General features: G+C 34.5%; 1 protein-coding gene across 5 annotated transcripts; it reads right to left on the reverse strand.

Moving 5' to 3' along the window:
• Positions 1-389: 389 nt before the first annotated feature.
• LOC128202936 (protein mono-ADP-ribosyltransferase PARP11-like) lies at positions 390-26519 on the reverse strand. 5 transcript variants are annotated; one of them, XM_052904131.1, is made up of 11 exons: positions 26501-26519; positions 20108-20238; positions 19753-19931; positions 19012-19103; positions 18364-18539; positions 16409-16583; positions 11800-12017; positions 10760-10874; positions 9429-9565; positions 6315-6451; positions 390-5547 (listed from the first exon to the last, which is right to left on the reverse strand). In XM_052904131.1, exons 3-11 carry the CDS (start codon positions 19922-19924, stop codon positions 5258-5260), a joined length of 1512 nt encoding a protein of 503 aa, XP_052760091.1. In that variant the 5' UTR covers positions 19925-19931; positions 20108-20238; positions 26501-26519; the 3' UTR covers positions 390-5257. The 5 variants fall into 5 exon arrangements, with proteins under 5 accessions (XP_052760091.1, XP_052760093.1, XP_052760089.1 ...); XM_052904133.1 differs by lacking the exon at positions 26501-26519 and adding an exon at positions 21946-22568 and having other exon boundaries at positions 11800-11885; XM_052904129.1 differs by lacking the exon at positions 26501-26519 and adding an exon at positions 21946-22567.
• Between the last annotated feature and the right edge of the window lie 524 nt (positions 26520-27043).

A 27043-nucleotide genomic window follows, 5' to 3' on the forward strand; every position in this document is an offset into this window, starting at 1 on the left:
AAATGTGTTCAAATAAAACATGTACATGTTGTGTTTAAGTGTGCTGATCATGGGGATCGCACAGAATGCATCATTTTCTGATATCAAATGCAAAGAATACTAGAACAACGTATTAAAAAGCATATAATTTACACTTATGTTCTGTTGTTAGAATTAAAGTAAAATGATATTAAAATAATCGGCAAGAATTTTGATCATATATATTTATATATATATTTATATGTTCGATCGGGATGCCCAAAACCTATCCGTCCGCGGACGTTAAACATAGGAACGATCTGGTATGGCCTTACTTAATGCCGTAAATCATGACTGAAACCGTCAGTTTGGCATTACTGATAGAATCATACAAGATGAAGGACCTAGATATTAAGAAAGTAAAACTAACATCAATGTTCATATTTTATTTTCACTTCCACAGCATTTACAAGAAGTAAAAGTAAAAAAGTACAAAGTATAAATGGCATCTACTACTACAGTAAATACAGGGCATTAACATTGTGTTCATCTCTTTAACAAAGACAAAACTCATGGGTTTAAAACTAGTTCCTATGGCAAATATAGAGCTTGATCACTTTACTTAAAAATCAATTCTATGGCAATAAATGACCTCTTTTATCATCATTTTATTTGTCAATTCAATGTAATAGCCAATTGTGTACTGCTAGTGAATTTAGCAAATAAAAAGTTTTGCTAGCGACTTTAGCCAATAAAGTGTACTGTCATAAGTTACTCTAATTAAGTGTATTGCTAGCAACCTTGGCCAATAAAGTGTACTGTTATTTGTGACTTTAGCCAATAAAGTGTACTGCTAGCGACCTTGGCCAATAGTGTACTGTTATTTGTGACTTTAGCCAACTAAGTGTACTGCTAGCGACCTTGGCCAATACAGCCTTTTATGTCATGCCACATTTAAGTGATATGTTTTTATCGTGATTATAATAAATTGTATATATTTTTTGTCTAAGCAGATAAATCATAATCATTTTGGCTTTTTTTAGAAATGGAAGAAATAGTGTTAGGCAAAAAGCACATGGAATGTATGTGGAGAACCATTTAAGAATGATATGATTAACGATTCTCAAATAGTTAGACGGGATCAACAAGTATGATATAACACTAGTTGTGTCACAAATCAAGATTGAAACAATCACATCGATATATATACTTCACTAAGTCTTTGAAATATTTAAGTCATAATCATGGTAAATAATTTACAAACATGAAAAAACCATAACAAACAAGAGATTCTTATACCAATCACCTGATTGGACAAAGGGTTCTAAGTTATAGATCGGACACTGTACTGGAAACCGCCCACCTTAACGCCCGCCCGCACCGTACGCCGTAGGAAAAAGAAAGTTAACGTCCCATTCACTATAGTCTAAATTTGAAATCGAAAGCGAAAGTTCTTAAGACTATTACAGGACTCGATTAAATAGCTTATTTTGTCGGCATTGAAGTTGTGCCTTACTGATCTAAAAATACGTTTACTAAATATTTTTCCTGTAAATTTAGTAGTTGTACAGTGTATGATTTATTCTTTCATATAAATTTCTGGTTAACAATCAGTTATATTCGACCATCTTTTCGTAAGAATTTATTTGGGTTACATTGTGTGTTTACATTCAGGATGTTTACTCACGTGTAAAAGTAAAGATTATTCAAAACACAACAAATAATAAGTGTCATGTGTATATAAAAGATACAAAAATACGGAAAGTGTAAAATTGAATTCCAGGGATAACTAAGGGTTATGTGCAATTCCGTTTTAACAAGGATTATTATCAATTCGAGACAGTAGATACAGTTCAGTTCACGATGTATAATCAGATAAGTTATAAACTGATTAATAGCGGATAAAGGGAATTTAGTACAGTTGTCTATCATTGAATACAACATTTAATGATGAGATTCTTCAGAATTGAAGGATATGGTAGTCAGAGATAAATGACATTAATTAAAATGGATAATTTAAAATGTGTATATGTTATTATTAATAATTAATTACCAGTCTTTATTGAATGTTAACTGGGAGTAGGATAGGTCCCAGATGTTATAACCAGTAAAAGAACAAACTATATTTATAATTATACTGTAAATACTATTATTTTGTATAAGAAAAAAATATTTTCAAAATGCTATTTGAATGCGATTCTTTGTGTTTCATTCTATTTAAAATTTGAGTGGCTGTGTATATTCAGTGTCATATCAGTACATTTGAACATGTTCGGTCTTAATCTATAGTACTTCTTAATATATTTTACCCGTAATTCATCGTATAACTTGCATTCAAAAAGAAAATGATTTTTATCTTTTAATGTGTTACATATACTACAGAGTCTTTCATTTCGTGGAGTATTAGACCACCTTCCTGTTTCAATATTCAGTCAATGTTTCTAACGGAAATATGAAAATCTGCGATCTGATCTTTTGTCAGCAGTCGCATAGCACTGGTAGTAAGATATTTACGCAAAATTGGCTCATTCCAGGACAAAAGAGTGTCAAAACCTTAAATATGTGAGAGTGCAGCTTTAAGATTTTAAACCGTCACAGATTGTAAAGTGGTTAAATAGGTTGACTAAATTAACGAGTAATTAATAGTTAATTTTTGAGAAACTGGGGCTGAAAATCAACTGTTACGAAAGAACTAGACTGTTGTGCAAAATGAGACATCTGATAAAACAAGGGATGTAGGAACGCAAAAAATGCTCGATCAGGCCCTGTCAGAGTGATAGCTAATCGACCTCTATGTATGACCTTGAACTTTGAGGGGAAAGCATGAATGGCATGTTTGACATGTATGTGAAGTTTGATAAACACATGAAGAAAAATGGTAATGCGTTATCAATCACGTGACTTTCACATGCTAAATATATTTATTTGCATACCTGGTATTTTGCAAAATGATAGAATCAATGATTAACTTGGTGTCATCTACACACCTGGTATTTTACAATATGACAGAATCAATGATAAACATGTTGTTATATGCAAACCTTGAATTTTACAATATACCAGAATCGACGACTTACATGGTGTCATTTACATACCTGGTCTTCAACAATATTACAGAATCAAAGACAAATATGGTTTATACGGAAATATTGTATTTTACAACATGACAGAATCGACGACTTACATTGTGTCATTTACATATCTGATCTTAAACAATATGACAGAATCAATGGTACACATGGTTTATATACAAACCTTAAATTTTACAATATACCAGTATCGACGACTTACATGGTGTCATTTACATACCTGGTATAAATAACACAATATGACAGAATCAATGATAAACATGGTGTTATATGCAAATCTTGTATTATACAATAGGACGAAATCAATGATATATGTGGCGTATACCTGGTATTGTAAAGTGTACCTGAATTTACATGGAGCTATTTGTGTACCTGTCTTTAAAAAACAGGCTATGGCTGAATCAATTGAACACATACGTTTTGTTACTGATATGCGTTGCTTTTTACAATGTCTCAATATAATGAAAAAATAAATAATATATGATATATTCATTGCCATTTGTATAATTTTATAAATATTGCATAATTACATATTATTTGCTATACACACAAGGCTATAACATAAATAATTGAACAGCAACAAGTTAAAATAAGTCTCACAGTTACTAAGTTGAAATTCTATGTTGGACACCAGTTAGACACCATTTAAAATTTATTTCACATACAAACAAATAGAGGATTATTGTTTCTTTCAGTGTAAGATCATAACATATATCACCGAGTAACCACCAAAAGTTATATTTTACGAGCAGCTTAGCTACGAATGATATAGAGGTTAATTGTTTGTTTCAATGTAAAACCGTAATATATTTCACCGAGTGAGCACCAAAAGCTATATTTCATGAGTGGCTTAGACACGATTACCTTTGGTGTTCACGAGATGAAATATACATGTGATAAAACACTGTAACAAACACAAACAATTTTTCAATTTTATTTTATGTTCAGAAGGATTTTAAATGACAGTTTTTGTAGTTTTTCAGCAAAACGCTCCATGAGATGCGAACATAACATCATATGAAAAGGATGTCATTGTTTTTTCCCTGCCCTGTACCCGCTGATGTTTGATTTAGAATTAAGAGCGGGCTAAAATTTCAAAACAGTGAAAAATATCAAAATGTAATATCACTCTTTGAACCAGTGAAATATCATATCATTAGAAAGAATATTCACATGCGATAATTTTATTTTTTTTGGTGATCAGGAGTTTAAATGCATTCCAATATTACACTGAAACCAACAATTATTCTTGATATACCATGTCTAAAAAGACTGGGAAATGACATTTACATGAAGTTTTGCAGAAAAACAATCCAAACTGTATGCAAACATAACGTCATTTTAGATATGACGTCTCTAAAATTGTGTTCGCTGAAAGCTGATTTCGAAGTAAGATAGGAAAGTCAACGTAATATTTGGAAATAACAACGCAAATTCTAACATCTTTATATAAACTGCATAAATACAAAGAAACATACAAAAACATATATACCGACGATCGTGGCGATGTATCAATGTCTTTCTTTTTGCTTTGTATGTTTCGTGTGTGTTGTCGTTTCGCTTTGTAATTTCTGGTTGGCATACATTATGCAATTGAGCATTTTCCAAATACGGTCGGAAGATGGCAGGCAATTTGAAAGTATATCATTTCATAAGGTGAAAATACCGTGTTTTCTGCACCTTTCGTATATATCAAACACTGTTTCCTTCATAATTAACATTGTTTTCAATAAATCGGTAAATTTGGAAAATTAAAACAAATGTATTTATTGCGGTACTGCTTATTTGGGAGTAAGAGTGCAGCTTTATTTTTTTCATTCATAGAAAACTTTGATGTCATATTGATTATAATTTCATCAACTTCTGCTTGTTGTCACTCACACTTTATCTAATGTAACTCATATATACTATGAAGTACTACTAAAATCTTAACAAAAAGTCAACAAAAGATGGACCCGTATTATACAGTCTATTGTCGAGACAAAAACATAAACATTAAAACAATGAAAAAATTAAAAAAAAAGACCACGTTTAGAGGCGCACGTCACGACCCAAACTATAATGAACTTAAAACAATCAAATAAACACCACTTACACAAATCTATAACTGTAAAAATATCATGAAGAGAATCTTATTTGAGATTTGATAAAATATGTGATAAATATAAAATAAATACTCAAAATACGATTCTATGAAACATTTTTTTTACTCAAAAATTATACTTGTATCTTATCAAGTACTCTGGATACACCTGACACAGTTCAAAGATAACAAAAATATTTGGATTTGTAACAATATCAACGCAAGAGTCATACAACGGACTGGCCATATCACGGGGATCTTTCTGTGGGGGTCTGGTGTACGATTCGTGTCCCGTTGTGTAATCTCCCACTAGTACCTTTGCAATGAACATCGGCATGGTTCCGTTCTGAACGTCCGAGTAATAGTCAGAGTAAGATGCAGTGGTTGCGAAGTAGCTGCCTTTCCCATAAGCTGTACCTGTGAATGAATATGTAAGTAGTATTTTACTCTAGTCTTAGTCACTAGAGGGTCAAGGAGTGTACATGAACGCTCAAGTAAACACTCTTTGCAGCATGACAATTTTAACCAATATTTCCAGCAAATTTAATCCAATCTTTCCAGCCTGACAATTTTAACCAATCTTTTAAGCATGACAATAAAATTAATCCGTCAAGCATGATAGGAATGTCAAGTTTATAAATAACCAATGCTTCAAGCATAACAGTTATTGCTTATGTTCAGTGTTTACCTTCACGCATGACAATTGCAAACAATGTTTTAAACAGACAATTATGAACAATATTTCAATATCAAGCCAATGTCTCAAACTTGATAAGTATGGTTAATCATTCAAGCATCACACTTTTGCCAAATACTTCAAGCATGACAACTTCAATCAATGCTTCAAGAATAACAAATTTACACCAATGCTTCAAAATTGTATCAATTTTGACCGATGCTTCTAACAAGTCTAACTAATTGTTCCAGCATGGAAATTTTAACTAATTTGGATAAAGTTTGACCATATTTCATGCAGAAAAAGTACCAATATTTCATGCACAACTACATAGGCCATTGTTTCAAATATAATCCGTATTTTAAGCATGATCGTCTTTTAACAATGACAATTTCTGCCAATATTTTCAACATGGAATTATTGTTAATGATAAAAGCATGAAAATGTTTGTAAAAAGTATGACACTTATTGTTTAAAGCATGCGAACTTTTACAATATGAATTCCTACCTGATGCAGTTCCACTCAACCTGAAGTCAAACCCTTGTCTGTAGATGGCCTCCACGGTGTCACTCTTGGTACCGTGGAAGAGTTGTCTCTCCTCCACATCTACGCCCTTGTTCCTCTTCTTCAGTTTAGCTTTTTTACTGAAACAGTCAAACTTATCTAATTAAGATTTTCCTCAAGATATGTATATTCGGAATCGAACAAAAAGATCTGTGATCTCCCGTAAACGAAATAAAACATACATACGCTGTAACAAGCACCTGCGAGATCATTTTAATCTCGCTCAAAATAGTTTGAGAAATCTTACTTTTTGTTTACACACCCCCCCTCTCTCTGAAAATCTTACTGTATTTACATGTTTTGGAAAAACGACCCCTCAAGACCAGGAGAAACTGGGAAAAACTAGCATGAGCCAGTTCGACGAACATTTTCACCAATATGTAACATATTATCCTAAGAACCTACAACAATTAACGTATAAACATATAACAAAATATAGTCATTTTATACATGCCCTAGATTTGTTTGTGAATACGAGCATGTTCTCCTTTTAAACACTGGTGTAAATGCAGATCTATAGCAAGGCATAGTGATCACTGCAGTAAATGTAGATAGCAAGGCATGGATATCACTGCAGTAAATGCAGATATTAAGGCATGGAGATCACTGAGGTGAATGTAGATAGAAAGGCGTGAAGATCACTAAGGTAAATGTAGATTGTGAGGCATGGAGATCACTGAAGTAAATGTAGATAGTAAGGCATTGAGGTCACTGAGGTAAATGTAGATAGCAAGGCATGGATATCACTGCAGTAAATGCAGATATTAAGGCATAGAGATCACTGAGGTGAATGTAGATAGAAAGGCGTGAAGATCACTAAGGTGAGTGCAGATGGTAAGGCATGGAGATCAAAGAAGTAAATGTAGATAGTAAGGCATGGAGATCACTGAGGTAAATGTAGATAGTAAGGCATGGAGATCACTGAGGTAAATGTAGATAGTAAGGCGTGAAGATCACTGAGGTAAATGTAGATTTTGAGGCATGGCGATCACTGAAGTAAATGTAGATAGTAAGGCATGTATATCACTGAGGTGCGTGCAGATAGTCAGGCATGGAGATCACAGAGGTCTATGTAGATAGTAAGGCATGGAGATCACTGAGGTTAGTATAGATAGTAAGGCATGAAGATCACAGAGGTAAATGTAGATAGTAAGGCATGAAGATCACTGAGGTTAGTATAGATAGTAAGGCATGGAGATCACTGAGGTAAATGTAAGAAGTATGGCATGGAGATCACTGAGGTTAATGTAGATAGTAAGGCATGAAGATCACTGAGGTAAATGTACATAGTAAGGCATGGAGATTACTGAGGTAAATGCATATATTAAGGCATGGAGATCATTGAGGTAAATGTATATAGTAAGGCATGGATATCACTGAGGTAAATGTAGATAGTAAAGCATGGAGATCACTGCAGTTCATTTAGATTGCAAGGCATCGAGATCACTGCAGTACATTTAGATAGCAAGGCATGAATATCACTGAGGTAAACGTATATAGTAAGGCATGGAGATCACAGAGGTAAACTTATATAGTAAGGCATGAATATCACTGAGGTAAACGTATATAGTAAGGCATGAATATCACTGAGGTAAACGTATATAGTAAGGCATGGAGATCACTGCAGCAAATGCAGATAGAAAGGCATGGAGATCACTGAGGTAAATGTAGGTAGTCAGGCATAGAAATCACTGTGGTAAATGTAAATTGTCAGGATGATTATCACTGAGGTAAATGCAGATAGCAAGGCAGGGAGATCACTGACGTCAATGTCAGGTACGGATATCACTGAGGTTAATGCAGAAAGTAATCATGGACATCACTGAGGTAAATGTGGATAGTAAGGCATAGAGATCACTGAGGTAAATGTAGACAGTTAGGCATGGACATAATGGAGGTAAATTTAGGTAGTAAGGAATGGAGATCACTGATGTAAATGCAGATAGTAAGGTATGGAGATCGCTGAGGTAAATGTAGATAGTAAGGCATGGAGATCACTGAGGTAAATGTAAAAGCATGGAACGGAGATCACTGAGGTAAATGTAGATAGAAGGCATGGAGATCGCTGAGGTAAATGTAGATAGTATGGCATGGATATCACTGAGGAAAATGTAGATGGTAAGGCATAGAGAGCACCAAGGTAAATGTAGAAATCATGGAATGGAGATCACTGAGGTAGATGTAAATGGTAAGACATGGAGATCATTGAGTTAAATGTAAATAGTAAAGCATGGAGATCACTGATGTTAATGTAGATAGTAAAGCATGGAGATCACTGAGGTTAATGTAGATAGTAAGGCATGGAGATCACTGAGGTTAATGTAGATAGTAAGGCATGGAGATCATGGAGGTTAATGTAGATAGTAAGGCATGAAGATCACTGATGTAAATGTGGATAGCAAGGCATGGTGGTCTTTGAAGTAAATGTGGATAGTAAGGTATGGAGACCACTGAGGTAAATGTAGATAGTAAATCATGGTGATAACTGAGGTAAACGAAGATAGTAAGGCATGGAGATCACTGAGGTAAATCTGGATAGTAAGGCATGGAGATCACTGAGGTAAATGTAGATAATAGGTATAGAGATTTTCGAATAAATGTAGTAAAAATCACATTATAATAAGAGAGTCTTGTCTGAACACAGACAGCATAAGATGCAGCAATGAGATATAATTTAAAATAAATGATGCAGCCTCAGCTGTATATGCCTCATAGATTAGACATGTACTTTCAAATTTTAACAACATAATGCATTTCTTAGTGTAATTAAAAAGAAAAATCAGGGATGCGTTGCTAAATTTGTTCACTATTGAATGCTATACAACCCACTCGTACCTGAGAAAGTTGTTAATAAGGCAAATTAAAAACATGTAGGGTCGGAGACTATTTCGTAGGAAGATTCTGGTAACCCGAACCAGTAGGTTTTTTAGGCTTTAGTCCTATGTGGTGTTCTAACAAAGGGCTTTGCATGCATACTAAACTCATCCCGGTGATAAATACATTTTGTCATTACAGAAGTTTTGAAAGGCGGACGACCAAGCCATAACTTGTCAATACCTCAGATAGTTATGCCAAAGGTCACCATTTTCCACCCTGGAGATCGACACAATAGTCACGGTTTTAGGCATGGTTTTAGAAAACATGCTTTCAATCTTTTTGTACTCAGTCTTCATACTTGGATTCCGTTCTTCCAGCTGAAAACAGAGATATCTAATATAAAATTAAGTATAATTATGATATGAACCATCTCACTCAGCTAATCACGACACTGTCACACTTGACTTTGCAGACTTCAGTTCCACATAGCACTACATTTAACACAACAAGCTGTTTTTCTTAGTTCCTAAAGCGGTATTACTCAACAAAGTCAGAGGTATTAGCACTATGCATGTTTTTAATTTTAAAATGAGTAGTACGGTTATGAGTATATCTTAAATATGTTTAGCTTAAAGGTCAAAGGTCAAAAGGGACTAGACACCAGATGGCTGCAATAAAAACAGAAAAATTCAAAAGATTACATAACTTGATATCGTGTACAACACATTTAATAAAAATTACTGATGTATCTTTCGCATATATCTTTCGAAGTTTTTGTGTGATTTTTTCTAATTCGCAATTTATTGGGTTTATCTACTAATCACGTGACATTTACATGCTAAATGTGCACACTATAAACTTTATGGGCTATTTTTAAACGGGTAATCTCAATCCAGACCAGTCCTATTAACGGTATTCATTTTGACATTTAACCTATAGGTGTGTCCTTAATCTTTTAGGTACAGACCTTGGTCTTGTGCATGACACGTTGCCTCATCATGGAGAAGTTTTTTTTATATAGTGCATGATCAAGACACAGCCTGGACAAGAATTATTTGAACCTTTGACCTCTAAGCATGGCCATGACCTTTCAGGTAAAGATATGGGTCTACCACCCTATCATGGTGAAACTTATTGCATTTTTTGAAAATCCTAAAATTCATTGCCAAGATACAGCCCGGACAAATTCAGTCCTGACAGACCCTCACACACGCACGGAAACACCATTGTGGCAACTATGTCTCTCACCACAAGCTGGCTCGACTTCCAGAGTAATGAGCATTGCTGTATATGAGCAATCGTCTCTGACAACATAAGTACAAAGTTTCCTTCAACAGTCGTCAAAAACTGTTTTTGAGTTATGGTCACTTTGAAAGAATTCGCACACCAACGACGACAATGCCAGCAATAACATCAAGTCATATCATACAATGCAAATTATGAGTACAGCAAGCCACCAGTCAACTGTACTTTTAGTTTACCTTAAACTCTTACCAGATACAATGTCTTGAGATCCAAATGTCAAGAATATTCTCTTCAATTCAATTTTTCATAAGCAAATAACAACTTACTGGAACGAGCCTACAATGGCTCAACAGTTCATCAGTCGGTCTCAGATTCCAGTGTGGCGGAGCGACAGGAACAAACTCTGATGTAGCAGCTTCTGCAGGCTTCTGTATTTCTTGTCTGGCATGGACAAACGATGTTGTTAAACTCTATATCATTAATTTGAAGTGTTTGACATTAAGGTATTGTAATTATATTGTGATATTCTGATGATTGATGAAAATAGAAAAACTGATCGATCATCGGCCACTATCAATCATTTCTTTTTAATAATTGATTATTGGACATATATCTTAAAGATGCACTCTTACTCCCAAATAAGATTTACCACAATTAATGCAATTGTTTAAATACCAAAAAGGATGAACAAATGTTTTTAGTAAGTCGTTAAATGTTTATCAATTAAAATCTATGTTTGTTATACATGTGTTTGTATAATGCTTTAGGTGACATTTCTCTTCAATTTGATAACTGCAAGTAACCAAGGCTATTAAAGGAAATTAAGGGTATGTATGATAGTGTTAACGTGTACTTAAAATTTAATACATGTTCTTTCTTGCATTCAACAAACATAAAATAGTAGTTAAACAAAATAAAGTACAAATGTATGTTTTGCTGGACCCCTTTGTGCGTAGTGAAAATATAAGCTTATAGATATGTGATAAATCGTGGTTGTCATGGATATGCGCGCAGTGTTTAAGGTTGTATTAATAGTCAAATCGGTCTTAAATAGTTCAGAGGAGAGTTAAGCATTATTTCCTGAAGGGTGCGTGAAAACCTTTTTATGGTGACATTTGAAGCGAGAAATATTTAATTAGCATCCTAAATATACTAGTTTTTCTTTGACCGTGGGCAAGATAAGAATTTCTTGCATGTTTTTTTGTTTGATCTACTTATCTGAGGTGGGAGAAAATCGATTTTAAGAATTTGCTGATTATCCCATAGATGATCGGCAAACTTTGATCATATTTATTTCATTTTATACCTATGTATGTCTGAAGTAAAATACCAAATGTACATTTATTGTAAAAGAAAAGTGACTTACTGTTTCTTGCGACTTTCTAACTCATGGTTTGAAACGAACTTTGGTCGCCTTGATACTTCTCGCTCGGTCTTGAAGATAAGGTTACACTGCAACATTCTTACAAAGTCTAGTACATACACATTCCCTTGAGTACTAAACTGAAGCTGGCCATCAGGGTTTGAGATGTAAGCTTGTTCTATGTCCTGGCTCGAGATTTTGGAACGGAATCCATATGCATCCTGAAAATTCAGAGACAATCGTATATAAAATCTAGACAAAAACATAAATTTTGAGTGATCAACCGTGTATTTCATAGGTGAAAACTGTTACGACCTAGCCCCGTGGTCCGTCGACGCTATCAACTGTCCCTTTTAGGGTGACCAAGTATTTGAAGCAATAAATGTTACAACCTAGCCCCGTGGTCCGTCAACGCTATCAACTGTCCCTTTTAGGGTGACCAAGTATTTGAAGCAATAAATGTTACGACCTAGCCAAAATGACGACGCAATGAACGTTTTACGTTTTATTTTTGGAGCAAATAAATATATGCATCAAGACATCAAACATCAGATATAATATACGGTAGTAATCAGCGGCACCGTACACAGCAAAACGTGTTGGCTTATATGAACGTTGGCACAGCACGTCGAAGTAAGACAGTAAAATAGTTTTATCAGTATAAAGTTGTTTACAAACTCAATATAAAATCGATGCCTGTTAATTTATTACTTGTAAGTAGTTTATTTACTTATTTATTGTCTATTTAAATATTTAGGTTGATTTTAACCTTTTAAGAATAATATGCAGGCAGCTTGTTCAATGATCCAAATTCGATTGTCCTGAGACTGAAAATTCACGGCCTTATATACTCCTATGGTTAAATGACCCGAAAATCTCGGTCAAATGACCTGACCCAAATTGACCCGACCGAAAATGACCCAGAATCGGGTCAAATGACCCGATTGGCTGACAGCCATTGTAAAATATTCAAGATGGCGGACAAACTGTCAAATGACCGTGAAGTTTCCGAAAAAGGATTTAAAACATCACACTGGATTACAACAATAAATTATCAGTGCATTTCATGTGAATAATGGATTATTAACTAAGAGACATTATCACCTTGTGGAACGACATGATTCAAACGCTCAAGTAAGAATAACTTGTCAAGTTTTGAAATCTTGAAAGGTCAAAAACTATCTCACGATTACCCAAGATTCAAAGGTAAAATGGCGGTGTACACGCTGAATTACAAAGAAAATATGTGAACTTTGTGAAATTCCCGACAAGAGTTATTACGTTTTGCTGTGTTAGTGCCATAAAACAACAGGTTTGAGATCAGTACATGTTATGCAAATAATGTTAAACCTGTACATCAATAATTTACTGAATAACTTGGTACTTATTAAATATTTTGCATGAACAATGCTTGAAAAAATGGACTTTATCCAGGATAATATTACTAACAACACTTAGTGACTATTAATGATCTTGGCATGATGGACGCAGGACTAGCCCGTCTGTAATATCAGGATGGCGCTAAGCACTGGCCTAAAATGCCAAGGTTTGAAAACTTCAAAATATCTTTCCATGAATAGACAAAGGTAAGTATGAATTACATATATTTTACATTAATAAAGATAAATGCAGTATGGAGCGACGCATGCCGGGGTTTATCAAAACGAACAACTAATCAAATGGCTGGTGGGTCCTTAAAAATGTTCAGTGTTAAACTATCGTCGCATAATGTAGTCGTACCGTGTTTCTTTACATTTCATTCAAATTAAACACGGTATCATTCATACGAACCATTGTTTTCGATATTTATTCATCCTTTCCGGTAAATTAAAACAATTGCATTAATTGTGGTACTGCAGATTTAGATAATGCATCTTTAATGCTTCTCGGTGAATTCATAATCAGATTAATTTCACTGCTACTATTCATTTTTATATAGGGCCTAAACATTGATTTGTTTTGGGTAACATCGCCAAAAGAACAAGGTAGGGTAGGTCGGTTTATTTTTTTTTATAATTATTTTCAAATATATATATACTTTATGCCAGGATCAATTTCTGGGTAATAGCGCTATTTCTTGCTTATATCCCTGATTATAAGTATCTTCCATGACCGTGAGTGAAAAATAGGTTCAACCCGACCCGAGCGTAGGGTGTTTTGCGGAAACGAGGTTTACCGTGTTTCCGCAAAACACCCTGCGCGAGGATTGGGATGAACCTATCTTACACGAGCGGCTAAGGAAGATGCTTTTTCTCCCACCTCTGTTCAACAAAATTGAGGTAACAATGTATTTTTGCTGGAAATCTTTTGTGCATAGTGAAAATAAATGCGTATGGATAATGATGTGATAATTCGTGGTTGTCATGAATATGCGCGCAGTGATTTAGATAATGTTAATAGTCAAGTCGGTCTTTAAATAGTACTGAGGAGGGTGAAGCATCATTCTTGAAAGGTGCGTGGAAACCTTTTTATGGTGACATTTGAAGCCAGATATAATTAATTAGCATTCTAAATATTGCTACACGACATGATGCTACAGACGACAGTCTTCAACAAAGGAGGTAATTACAATGTGATGACCATTAAAAAGGAGTTCCATTTTGGTACTTGTTTTATCTTTGCTCGTGGGCAAGATAAGAATTTCGAGCATTGTTTAATTTTGGATCTACTTATCTAAGGTAGGAGAAATATTGCTGATGTTATGAAGCTTTATTTTGTCAAAAAAATAATGAAATTTTATGTTTAAAAAGAAAAACGTTCATGGCGGGATGACCGATTAATTTTTTATGTTGTGTGTTTGAAAAAATACCAGAGTCCGCGGCTTTTAATAGGTAGGGTCTGCTGTGCATCTTCTGCTTATTGCTCTGGTGTCACAGTAGGGACCAATTTCCTGTGTATTTGTATATTGGCTCAGGGAGATTTATGGTTGACACTTTTAGAGTAGATAATCTCATTGCCACACTAATATATATATAAACAATGTGCATAGCTCATCTATTTATTCATCAAACTGTTTGAAAATAAATAATTAAAAAATAAGAGTGATAAGTTTTTTTAACTAGTCATTTAACATATATATTTAAATCCACTTTAAATGTATGGTCACCATTGTTATATCCAAATTGTGAAGCATCCTGGTTAAATCATATTAATGACCTATTTATATATTACATCACTCTTATTCTTATTCTAAGGAATTGTAATAATAATACAAATTTTATTTGTAAAATACAACAACTGAAAGACAAGATGTATTATCTATTTCTATAATTAAATCTTTAGAACTGCACAGCAGGATACTCAGATCGCAGTTCTGATAGACAGCATAAGGCAATACAGATTAAGATCAATACACGGTACACGGAAGTTGTGTATAACACATTTTTTTTTAAAAACATTTGGGGGGGAGGGGGTGGGGGTCACTTAAAGAAGGCTTAAACTAGGCATTCAAAGAGGTGTAACCGACAACATCTGTTTGTATAAAAGAAAAAGCTGATTTTGTAACGTCGTATATTATTTGTTAAATGACATTGCGCTGTAATCCAATTAGAGCTTGATATTGAAATAAACAATGACATCATACTACTTTGTTTGTTATACAATATGAATTTCAAGTTTTATCCAGACAAAGGTCTAGGCGATTGTAAATATATGTTTTTTATCTCAAGCGAAAGTGTGATGCATACACCATGAATGACGCCATGCTTTGCAGGCAATACAGAAAAGATGAGCTATCACACAGACAATGTGTTTGACTATTTCACCGCTTTTAACCCAAACTCCTAAGTCATATAATAAAGGGCCATTATTTCCATTACATGCAAGATAATTATCTGACTTGATTCATTAAGAATGTTGGATGGTTGGGGGTCCTTGTATAAAGTTTCAATGGATACATCAAGTAGCTGCTGGATATTTTCAATCTTATGTGCGCTTACATGCAAAACTGTAACCAGAATTTTAAGTCAAATAATATAAAGGGTTATATTTGCATTAGATGCAAAATAGCGTTATCTAACATGAATCATTAAGTAGGTCTATAGGTTGAGAATAGTTGAGAGCATATTGCTAAAGTTTCAATCCAATACATGAAGTATTTGATGAGTTATTGACTTAAATGTGGTTATTTGAAATTATTTTACAAGACTTTCTAAGTCAAATATCAAAAGGCCATAATTTGCATTATATGCAAAGTAGAGTTATCTTACTTGATTGCTTAAGTGGGGATGATAGTTGAGTACTTTTGTATTAGGTTTCAATGCAATACATAAGGTATTCACTGAGAGATTACTTTATGTGTACTTACAAGCAAAACTAAAATTTATAAATTGAATAATAAATGTCAAGAATTTACATTAAATTTAAGATAGAGTTATGTCACATGATAAATTAAACGGGTTGGATGGTTGGAAACGCTTGTCTTAAGCTCCATTTATTGAGATGCTGACTTAGTATGCTTTGTTGCAGATTTTTAACCAGGGTGTTGCGCCGACGCCGATGGTAGGGTAGGTGATATAGCTTTCCTAATTCTTCGAATAGTCAAGCTAACATGTCTCTTGAATATAGGATTCAAACATTAAGCAGGAAACATAAAGCATAAATTTACACCTACATCACCATATTTCTTCCAATCACCCATCGGATCCTTCCAGAACCACTCCCAACTGGTTGCTAAGGGTTGTGTATCCAAAATGGCCGACGTCTCTGTTGACAACCGAAGGAATGTTAGTTGCTTGTCTCCATCCTGTGCTTTCATGGTCTTGAAATTCAGTTGCACCGACACGCCACTGTGGCGAAAGACAAATAACGTAAGATAGAGTCGTAATAAGATTAACTATAGTTACTACAAAATTTAGAATCGGATATGTTGCATGTCCAGAATTTACATCATAATTGTTCTTGTATAGGTCGCAATGACCTTGGACCAACTGACCCAATTATCTATAGAGAACATTCAGCCCCATTCCCCTCATGAAAACATATATGTGATTCCATTTTGACCTCTTAACAGCAAATGTAGCTATATTGTTCCATTCATGAATATGCTGTATGTTTGTTGACTAAAAGTTTTGAACACAAATTGAACATTATATGAATAATGTTACTTCTTAGTATTTTCCTCTTTTTGTCAAAACGACCCTGTTACACCACCATTTCCTTAAAACTGGAAAAAACACTGTTTGCAAATGTGACAAAGACCATGACCATGTGCACGAGGACAACGCTGTCAGACAAAGTAACGAACATGTGCCTGCCATGTTTAGCAGTCAGCATAAAAAGCTTTAGAAAAGTATTGCAAATTTATTGATTTAGTGATCAATTCTGTGGAAAATGAATGGTTTTCTCAGAATAAAGACTTAAAAATGTTTTTTCGTTGCGCTGACGCTGACACTTGGTTAGGTGGTATAGCCAGTTAAAATGTAGTTTGTATATTTACGCACTCGTTTTACTGCAGTTCAGTGATAAATGTATGATAACAGGAGAATTGCGGATTGAACGTCAATGCTCGCCCCAGTCAAACATGGCGGATTAATCCACAATTATTAAAGCTAGAGTTATCGGACCTGGGTCCGTATAACTGAAGCATCATAACTTCATAAGAGTGTAAATATTGGAATTGTTATATTTCCCGAATAAAAAACCTTATATTTTAAAATGCATTTAACTTAAGTCTAAATATTTTAAATGCAAAATATACACAAACAATTCAATTTCTACCAGTGAAATAAAACATTTAATGAAATTGTTTAATTTAAGGAAAATGTTCAATTTGAACTTAAGATGCTTCTGTCATATGGCCCCTGCTGAACATGTTTGTGTATTCTCTCTGGCCACATGTAAAGTCACCTTCTTTTGAATTTTACTAACGACTTTTAAGTTATGACTAAGGTTTAAAGGGGCTAGACACCAGATGATACAAGTGCAAGAGAAAAAGTACATTGTCAAAAACTTACATTGCCATCGTTGAATCTTAATTACTGATGCATAACATCGCTTACGACACATGCATCTTATGCAGTTTACGCGCATCTTTCCAATTCGATATTTACTACGGTTGACTACCACGTAAATCCCAGTAAGTTTTAAAATATCGTCCGTATATTTATCTGTACTAAAAACATGTAAGCGACTTTAAATAAAGATTCTTGTATCTTGTATTTAAACAGATATGATTTAAACTGGGAAACCGGTATGTGTTATTTTAAACGGTAAACACAGATGGGACTGCAACACGAGTGTTGCGTTTATTATTTTAACCATGTTAAGTGACGTATCATCGGCCTCCTAGTAGAAAACATTGAACATTCTAGGCTTGTTTTGAGAAAATACTGAATCTGCCGATTTTTGGAACATCCGGTGTCTAGGCCCTTTAAAGGTTTTTACACAATAATGCTGAAAACAACACTAAGGTTAACACAAAATTTTAGAGTTTTCTTATTGTAAAGACAGGCTAGCTGATGCAATAATCAGACAGTTTTACAGAACAGTTTCAGTTCCAGAATTTAACATTTTTTATTCTTTAAAATATTCTTTCACACTTTTGTCAAACTAAAGAGACAAACATACTTAATAATTATAATGACGTATTCATCGTTATTTGGATCGCTGTATTGCAGTTCAATATATTCGTTTTTCTGGGGATGGACTGTTTCCCAGTTAGGACTGTCATCAAACTTGTATATCCACTGGTATGGTAATTCACAGTGGATATCCGAACATTGTGCCCCGTACACGCACCGACTCTGCAACAAATAAAAAGACTTCACATTACCATGAAAAAAAAAACACTGATGAAATCTGTTAGTATAGAACAGAATGTGTTTACAGGGACGTATGCAGTTTTGACATTGCACACCTCAGGGTGTATATTGGTTGATGAAAAAAGATAAAAAAGAAAATTCAATGCCCTACTATGCTTTACTTATTTGACTTTAATGATCAAGCAAAAAAGCATATGATTTGTTTACAGATGAAAAGTTATTAGCCTTTATTTCATAATCAATTAAAAGCTACATAACCACAAATTCCCCAGTAAAAAAGCGCACAAATAATGCTAATACTTTTTTATAAGGATCTTATATTTTTAGAATTATGACCTAAGATTACAGTTTTTGAGTAACCAATAATATGACACAACTTAATTATTTAAAAAGCAATGATGATTACACGACTTATTTTCTTTCAAAAACAGATGTGATAATGAAACACTGTTACCTTCAAGAGGTAAATACATATCTTCGTGTTAAGGATGTTGCCTGCTGCAGATGTTGATGCCATATCCGATTTCAGCTGCCTCAAGAATGCTTCTAAAAGAAGACAGAAAAGATAGATTGTGAGTTAAGTTAGTTTCTTTAAGACAACGCCATCTCTTCCATACAAAATTCGTTTAAGGATCCAACTTGTTATAAAGTTTAAAAAATAAATAAATATTGGGAATTTTATTTTCACCTTTTGGATTTTTTTTATATGTTTTAACATTCGAAATGGGTCTGGGAGAATTGGTCAGAAACCCCCAAACTGCATTCAGTCTATTGGGAAATTAATATTACAGTTCATCCAATCAAAACACTCAGATTCTACTCCTATAATTAACTTAAAGCTGCACTCTCACAGATTGAATTTTTTTGAAACTTTTTTTTATTTTTTGTTGGAATGAGCCATGTTATATTTGCGCTCTCGTGCTCGTTCTCCTCAACAGACGACATATCAGCCTGAGAAGAGTTAGAAGAACAAACATTATAGGTTGAGAGTGGTCTAGTGGTACAGGTGTCCGCCTCTCATCCAAGAGGTTGTGGGTTCGATCCCCACTAGGGGTACTTTCTCATGGCCTCTCAAAAAGGACACAGTACTGGTTTCTGCCCAGGAAACGGACTCGAGAGTGATCTTATAAGCTATCAGCTTTCGTCTCAATCGAGCTAAAATAAATTAGTATAAACCAGGTTGATTTGGCCGTACCGTCAGCTTTAGTTGTCGATATAAGCTTCCCGAGCTCCGCCAGCACACTCTTGTCTTTAGTTATAGCCCCTGCTAGTAAAGTAGCCATTCTGCTGTTCTTTCCTAGAGGTTGTGAAGACTGTCCTAGTTTTCTCTTTCCACCAATCGCTGTGTTTGCATTTGTTTTTCCCATGATGATGCTGCAATAATTTACTCTTATAGGTTAGTAATTTCATCGAAATTGACCCTCTAAAAGGTCAGAAATTTTTGTTAGGGGGTGGAGGGTGGGGAAGTAACAAGACCATTGACATATCGCGCATAAAGATAAGCATTCATCTGACTTGGTAATTATAATTACCAAAAAAAGAGTACTTGCCCTTAGGATTATGAACAATGCAGGCACACGAACAAGGGCACTGTCTATCAAAATTGACTTCACGGAGTTGCTGTACCGTGTTGAGGGTACGAAAGACAATGGAGATGTCAGCATCAACCTTTGGGTGTGTTCTGGAAATGTATTTACAGCAAATTATAAGCATGAATCAAAGCAAAAATTGATACACATTTGTTATGAAATGTAGCCAGACGTCCGAAATGTGACAACGTCTAGATTATTTCAGTCGCCGTTCTGCAAAATAGGGCACAGCGTATGGACATTTAATATCGAGGCATGCCAAGGTCATTGTGTATACCAGGGTCCCATCTTTGACAACAAAGTCTTGTGTGAACCGTGAACTGAAGTTGTTTCTGCAATGATACCAAAATATTAGGCCAATAACACTCTGCCATCTTGTCCGAACAAAAAGTTTCACTTGATTTGCAGTTTTATTAAAAAATTTAATCACAACGCTCCAGCATCTCAGAAATGACAACCTTTTTGCTGCCGGTTTGGACTAAAGAATTCGCAAATAAGATTACGTTGTGAACTAATTGATCAGTGGACAAAGAATGGTCACATAATCATTGCTACCAATATCAAGAAATGCAATGTCAAGTTCAGATACAAAATATAGGCTTTCCCATAAAGATTTTTGCTTACCAGCAGGTAAAATTCCCGTATTGAACGTCTATTATTTTTAGTCTACTAAGAATGTATACATACCGTAAGACAGACTGATAATTTACTAAGATATCTCCTTAAAAATCTAAACCTCCCATGAGTGTATGAAACAAAGCAAATCAAAATCATTTTAAATTAATCAGTGCAAGGCTAAGCTGAACCACAGGGGCAGGGTGCCTTGTTTCGACACACCCCTTTAACCACTCCCCCCCCCCCCACCCCATTTAAAAAAAAAATATTCCCAGGCTTATAAATGATGATGGGGGACCTGTTACTAGTGATAACTTACTGTAGTGATCTGGGAACAAATCACTTTATCTATTTTAATAAACCAGTCTTATAGAAGCTGATGTAGGAAACAAACTAAAAGGATAGAGGCAGACTTTGAATGACGACCGACTAAGAAGACTATCATTTGACGTTCCTGAAAACCTTATTTAATCCATTTACATCTGTGATAAGATTCGATACTGGAGCTCTACAAGGTATGTAATTCGGATATTATATTATTTGTCATGATCACAATATTTATGTTTTATTCTACAATCTTTGTAGTTCTGGCTTCCATAACTTTAATGTTGATATTTATTTTTTTACTACCAAAAAGGTAATATATATAACGTGTTCTCTGAAGTTCTTAAGCTACAATCTTTGTACAAATTTTATAGAATAAAAAAATATTATTATTTTTATTTTTGTGTAAGTTATCACTAGTAATACCATCATTTTTAATAAGCCTGGGAGTTAAAAAAAATGGGGAGGGAGGGCGTGGTCAAATGGGTTTGACAAAACAACGCAACCTGTCCCTGTGAGCTGAACCCGTTATTTGGAAAAAGAAACACTAATGAATCTAACTCGAAAAACAAACATGTAGCTTACACGTTTACACGGACCTATACACGGTTTATAGATCCGTGGCTTTTGTTGTGCGTTTTTTCACATATTTTAGCTACTTTCGATTTCATTGAAAACGAAATTAGCTTAAATATGTGGAGAAAACAACAACAAACGTACTGTATACCGAAAGAAAACGAATTTAAGATGCCAATGCATGCGTTATGAATGACAAGTACATTGCTTTTTATTTACTTATTGTCTTCGAAAAATTATTTTAGATAATGTTCCCAATAAATGATGCGAAAAACAAAACGTACACTTCTCTGGGGGTTTCCTGTAACCTTTTCCAAAAATGGTATTTAGTATACAGATTGTAGTCTTAAAAGTATCAAGATTTCTATTTTTCAACTGTTGGCTGCAACTCAAAGTCTTCGTTTGTCTTCTAATTGTCCAAACTCCGCGCAGTGTTACTTCCCTTGCAGTACAGTAATCACTGCCTTCACAAATATCACGTGATGATAGATAAAACGGCACGTGATTGCAAAAGACTTTTGCCATATCCGACTGGCAAACTCACGATTGTGTCTTCCTCTGCAAGAACATGCCGCCAACATTCGATTTGTTTTGGTTTTGCTTGCAATCCTGGTTCAAAACGTTCGATACATGTCTGAATAGCTAACAACACATCCATGTTGATATTGTAATTTGTAAATCCTACTTTCAATTTGAAAAAAGACCGAACATTTCCGAATGTTTTTTTTAATTGTTATTTTTTTATAAAACATATTATGCCTATCAACTGGCGTAAAGTAATTATTTAAGAAAGGATATAAGAATAAATATATATGATTAAAAAAATGCCATTAAAAGTTTTCATCCAATTTTGGATGAAAATCTTGTGGTGGCAGTGATTACTGTACTGCAAGGGAAGTAACACTGCGCGGAGTTTGCTAATTGTCATTAGCGTAAGCACTAATGATCATATCATTATTCGCTCAAAGATCATAATGTTTATAAACTGTTGTCTGCAGCTTGATCTCTTAGAAAGGAGGTTAAAAACGACGTTCATGGCTGCTTACAGTGTTGACAATGTTGCGGAAAATCAACTCCAACATTCAGGCATATGAAGATTTCAATACTTTGATTCAAGCATGCTTGCTTTTGCCAATGTTTTAGCCAACCATATGGTGATTTCACTGAAAGATTAGTTCCGGGCGATGAAAAATAGCCTCTACAGTGGTTGAAGAATGTCAAGCTCAATGTTTGAGCTCACCATTTATAATTATTTTGTTGTGACAGACTGTCATTGAGTGATGTTAAAAAAGACTAATGCTTTAGATAACCATATACGTTTTAACAGCATTTAAAAGCCCAAATTTATGATAACTGCCACTCGGAAGAAAATTATTATCACTTAATTGTGATGAGAGTGGGTTTGTTTGCTAGTCTAAAATAATAGACGTGTTATACGGGATTCTTCCAATCCCTAACGTCTAAACGGGAATGTGCAAAAAACGGGGGTGTTTTAAAAATATTAAAATTGTTTTAAGTGAAGTATTTTATGGTTGAAAATGATCATAAAGAGTTATATTCATATTTTACCATGTAAGTGAAATGCTATTTTGCACTAAACAAGCATTTAATGCATTAAAACAAGTTGTTTACCTTTCCAATAAAACGAAAGTTGACTGACACAGAAAACAATTATGCGAAGGGGAACAACTCGATACAATTGTAATAACTCGGCCTCCTCCGACAAAGCTTCGAGATAGACCTCGTTATACAATCGTAACAACTCGGCCATGGCCGAAATGTTCCGAGCGATTTAAAACTGTGCCCTGAAGCCTTGCAGGTGCCCTTCATGTATATATCGTTATGTTTTAACAGAATGAAATGAAGAAAAGCCGTCAAACTCATAATTATAAGTTGGATATTTAAAATAAAAATAACATTATCTGGTAATATTTCTTGTTTTTATGATATTTTATAGACGCTATATGCTTTAACCCGGAATCCTAATCGGAACAACTACCCACTTTTGATACTAAACAATTTGTACGTGAAGGATTTGCCATATCAAAAATCTAAAAAAAATCCATCAGCGTACAATTATTTGGACTAGTTTGTTTGCTTGTCTGTATGGGAAGTGTTTTAAAGTACTATGGGAAGGATCTATGCATTATTTGATCAGTCATTTGTAACCACAGTCCCCCCAGGTCTGGGGATAGTCGGGAAATTGGCCGTGTTTTAACTTTTAAGGTAGCTCCGCAGTGCCAAGTGAATGTGTTATGCACCAGTCAGTTGTATCCACAGCCCCACCAGGTCAGGTGGTATACTGGAAATGGGTCGTGTTTTTACTTTTATGTGGCCCCGCAGTGCCGGAGGAATGCAGTGGTTTTGTCTGCGCCATAAAAGGTGGAATTTGGCCTATCCTAGGGTCCCAGGGGTGCGGGGCGTGGGCATTTGGCGGGGATTTCACTGAAGTTAATGATTAAGATAGTTTATATTGAAAGCCACACTATATAATCAACATGTTTATACAAAATATGTATATACATCGAAAAAACTTACTCCCGTAATAATATAAAGGTAAAGGATTTTGTTGGTTAAAAGTTTTAAATAAACAAATGTAAATGTTACAGATGGGGTCAAGTGCAAACATGCTGATAGATTTTAATTTTATTATTAGTCCTCAAATATCGGCAAATGGTAAATGCAGTGCCAGGGTGAATGCCGTGGTTTTGTCTTCGCGCTAAACATAGTGGCGAATGGGCCTTTAACCTAGTGTCCCCAGGGTTCAGGGCATTTGGCGGGGATTTTACATCAGTTCATCCCCACAGGGCGGGAATTTGCACCCAGGGTTGGCTGGACCGAAAGTCAGTCTCCACTATTCCCCGGACCTGGGGGGCGGCGTGGTTACAATTGACTGATGCATAACATACACTGGGAGTGTGAAGAAACACCTAAAGGAGAATGTCAGGACACTTTGTCTGCCGGGCATAAGTGTGGCCAACAAAAGTTTTTTCTGAACAGCAGAAACATTCGAAACCACCTTCTAAGGGCTAGAAAGAACATGGATCAGTCGCCTAATGATCTGGAGAATGTAGAAACATATGCTAGAAAGAAACTGGAAATGAAATTTGTCAAACAAAGGACAATATATCAATAATAACAAATTTACAAAGAAAATGATAGAATGGAAGGTATAAATAAAAGGTTACAGCTTTGACAGGAATTTTATGTTGATGTCGGTAGTAATCATGTTGGCAGTGAAAATTAGTTTTCCTACCAATTATGTAATGTACTATCTGCATTGATGATTCACCGGACAAGAAACTGTGAAGCTCGATGAAGTGGATGAAGAGGAAAATAACAACAAAGGAATGGAATTAAAGAATATAATTCAAATAGAAGTATTCACACTAGGGCCAAAGTTTTTTTATCTTTAGATTAACGGGAGGTTTTTCAAAAAGTTGGGTAAGGAGGAGGAAATAAAAATAAAAATAAAATGCATAAAATGTCCCAAAGGAGAAATAAATAAAAATAAAACGGATTTTTCTCCGATTTTTTTTTTTTTTAAATCTTCTTATATCATGAAGACAAAACACACTTTACTTGTGTCAGCTATTTCATAGGCTGAAAAAAGGGTGATATATCATCATTAAGTTTCAAAAGCATAATTAAAAGATCCTTTTAATGACTGAAAATATTGACCTCAACACTGTGAGTTCAAGCGCTCATTGAAATTAATTGTATATATTTGTTCGAATGCATCTTTGCATATGAGGTGCATATATTATCAACCCATGGATTTTAACCCATGAAACATGTCAGTGTAATAAAGAAGTTTAAATGGCCAATTCTAACCTCTTGCCCACAATATAAGCATATCCTTTCCATTGTGAAGTAATCAAACATTGAACACAGTTTCAGACACGGTATAATAAGGAGGTCAAATGTGTTTTTCTGTCTTTAACGAAATAGCACCGTGACAATTTACCGTGATGTGGTTTTTATATAGAAAATATAACCAAAAAAAGTAGAAGCCCTGATGGAAATTCCTCTTCACTTCAAAGTTTGACAGGGCTTAGGGATACACAGACAGTCAAAATCTACATTTATGTACTTCACCAAAGAAAATTCGGGAGCATTAAGACAAATTTTACAAGTGTTATATGTTTCAAAAAAAACAGGTCTAAGAACTGATTTTAGAATCAGTCCTGAAAAATATCCTTCTAATTCCAGCTATGCCCGTTGGCAATAAGCAACGGATAAGTTTGACTTCTTGCACTGACTGCCAGATATCTTATGTTCAGATTTTTTTCTGTTTTATCAGAAACACACACTATGCTATTTTTACATCATTTTCAGTATTCTATAACGATTTAAATTCTAAATCATTATTAAACTAATTAACAACTACGAATATCATGATACCTTGTGTTTTTCTCTTCAAATATGTGATCGTGAAGCAGTGTGTTCAATGCTCCCCAGAGTCAAATTCAGAAAAAATATCCATTTTGACTATGATGAACACGATATCATTTTGCAGTTTGTGTTTGTCAGAAGCTATACATTTTTGCGCTGTAATCCAATTCATCCTTGTTAATATACGACGTGTGCCAACGACTTTTAATAGACAATACAACCCACGAATTTCTGTCTCCTTATTTTGACCGGAAGTTTCGCAATCATTTCACGAAACGCGAACAACATACTGAATCTACAAAAAAATCACAATAAACTCGCTCTAAGTTCACCACGGTTTGATTTAAATAATGAAACATAAACATCGGAACGTTTTTGTAGTAAAACATTTCTATATAGCTGCAGAAATTGTGAGAAATAAGGGGTATGAGAAAAAGTACTTACACGTTTGACAGGACGTTGTTATGGTAACGGGTACCTGTTCTGTTTCCCCGCGTATTTCCGACTGGTTTACGTGGTTTGTGCAGTAAAAAGACCGATAATGAATGACAATTGGTACACCAGTTGGCAAACTCCGCGCAGTGTTACTTCCCTTGCAGTACAGTAATCACTGCCTTCACAAATATCACGTGATGATAGAAACGGCACGTGATTGCAATTTACAAAATGGACGGAACACCTTTAAAAGAAATTCCAGCAACATGTTTCATTTGTTTAGAAAATAAACGATTTTATTCCATAAAAGGAAAAAATGCAAAACGTTCGATACATGTCTGAATAGCTAACAACACATCCATGTTGATATTGTAATTTGTAAATCCTACTTTCAATTTGAAAAAAGACCGAACATTTCCGAATGTTTTTTTTAATTGTTATTTTTTTATAAAACATATTATGCCTATCAACTGGCGTAAAGTAATTATTTAAGAAAGGATATAAGAATAAATATATATGATTAAAAAAATGCCATTAAAAGTTTTCATCCAA

The sequence above is a fragment of the Mya arenaria genome, chromosome 9, assembly GCF_026914265.1.
Source record: "Mya arenaria isolate MELC-2E11 chromosome 9, ASM2691426v1".
In the NCBI taxonomy this organism is placed as follows: Eukaryota; Metazoa; Mollusca; class Bivalvia; order Myida; family Myidae; genus Mya; species Mya arenaria.

What these genes read in the sequence shown, in the direction of transcription:
- LOC128202936 (XM_052904131.1), bottom strand. Translation starts at nt 19,924, where the DNA reads ATGGGAAAAACAAATGCAAACACAGCGATTGGTGGAAAGAGAAAACTA. An exon ending in ATCGACAACTAAAGCTGACG is followed by an intron (nt 19,104 to 19,752) that starts GTACGGCCAAAT and finishes GTCTTCTTTTAG; the next exon opens with AAGCATTCTTGAGGCAGCTG. An exon ending in TACGTCATTATAATTATTAA is followed by an intron (nt 16,584 to 18,363) that starts GTATGTTTGTCT and finishes CTTTCGCCACAG; the next exon opens with TGGCGTGTCGGTGCAACTGA.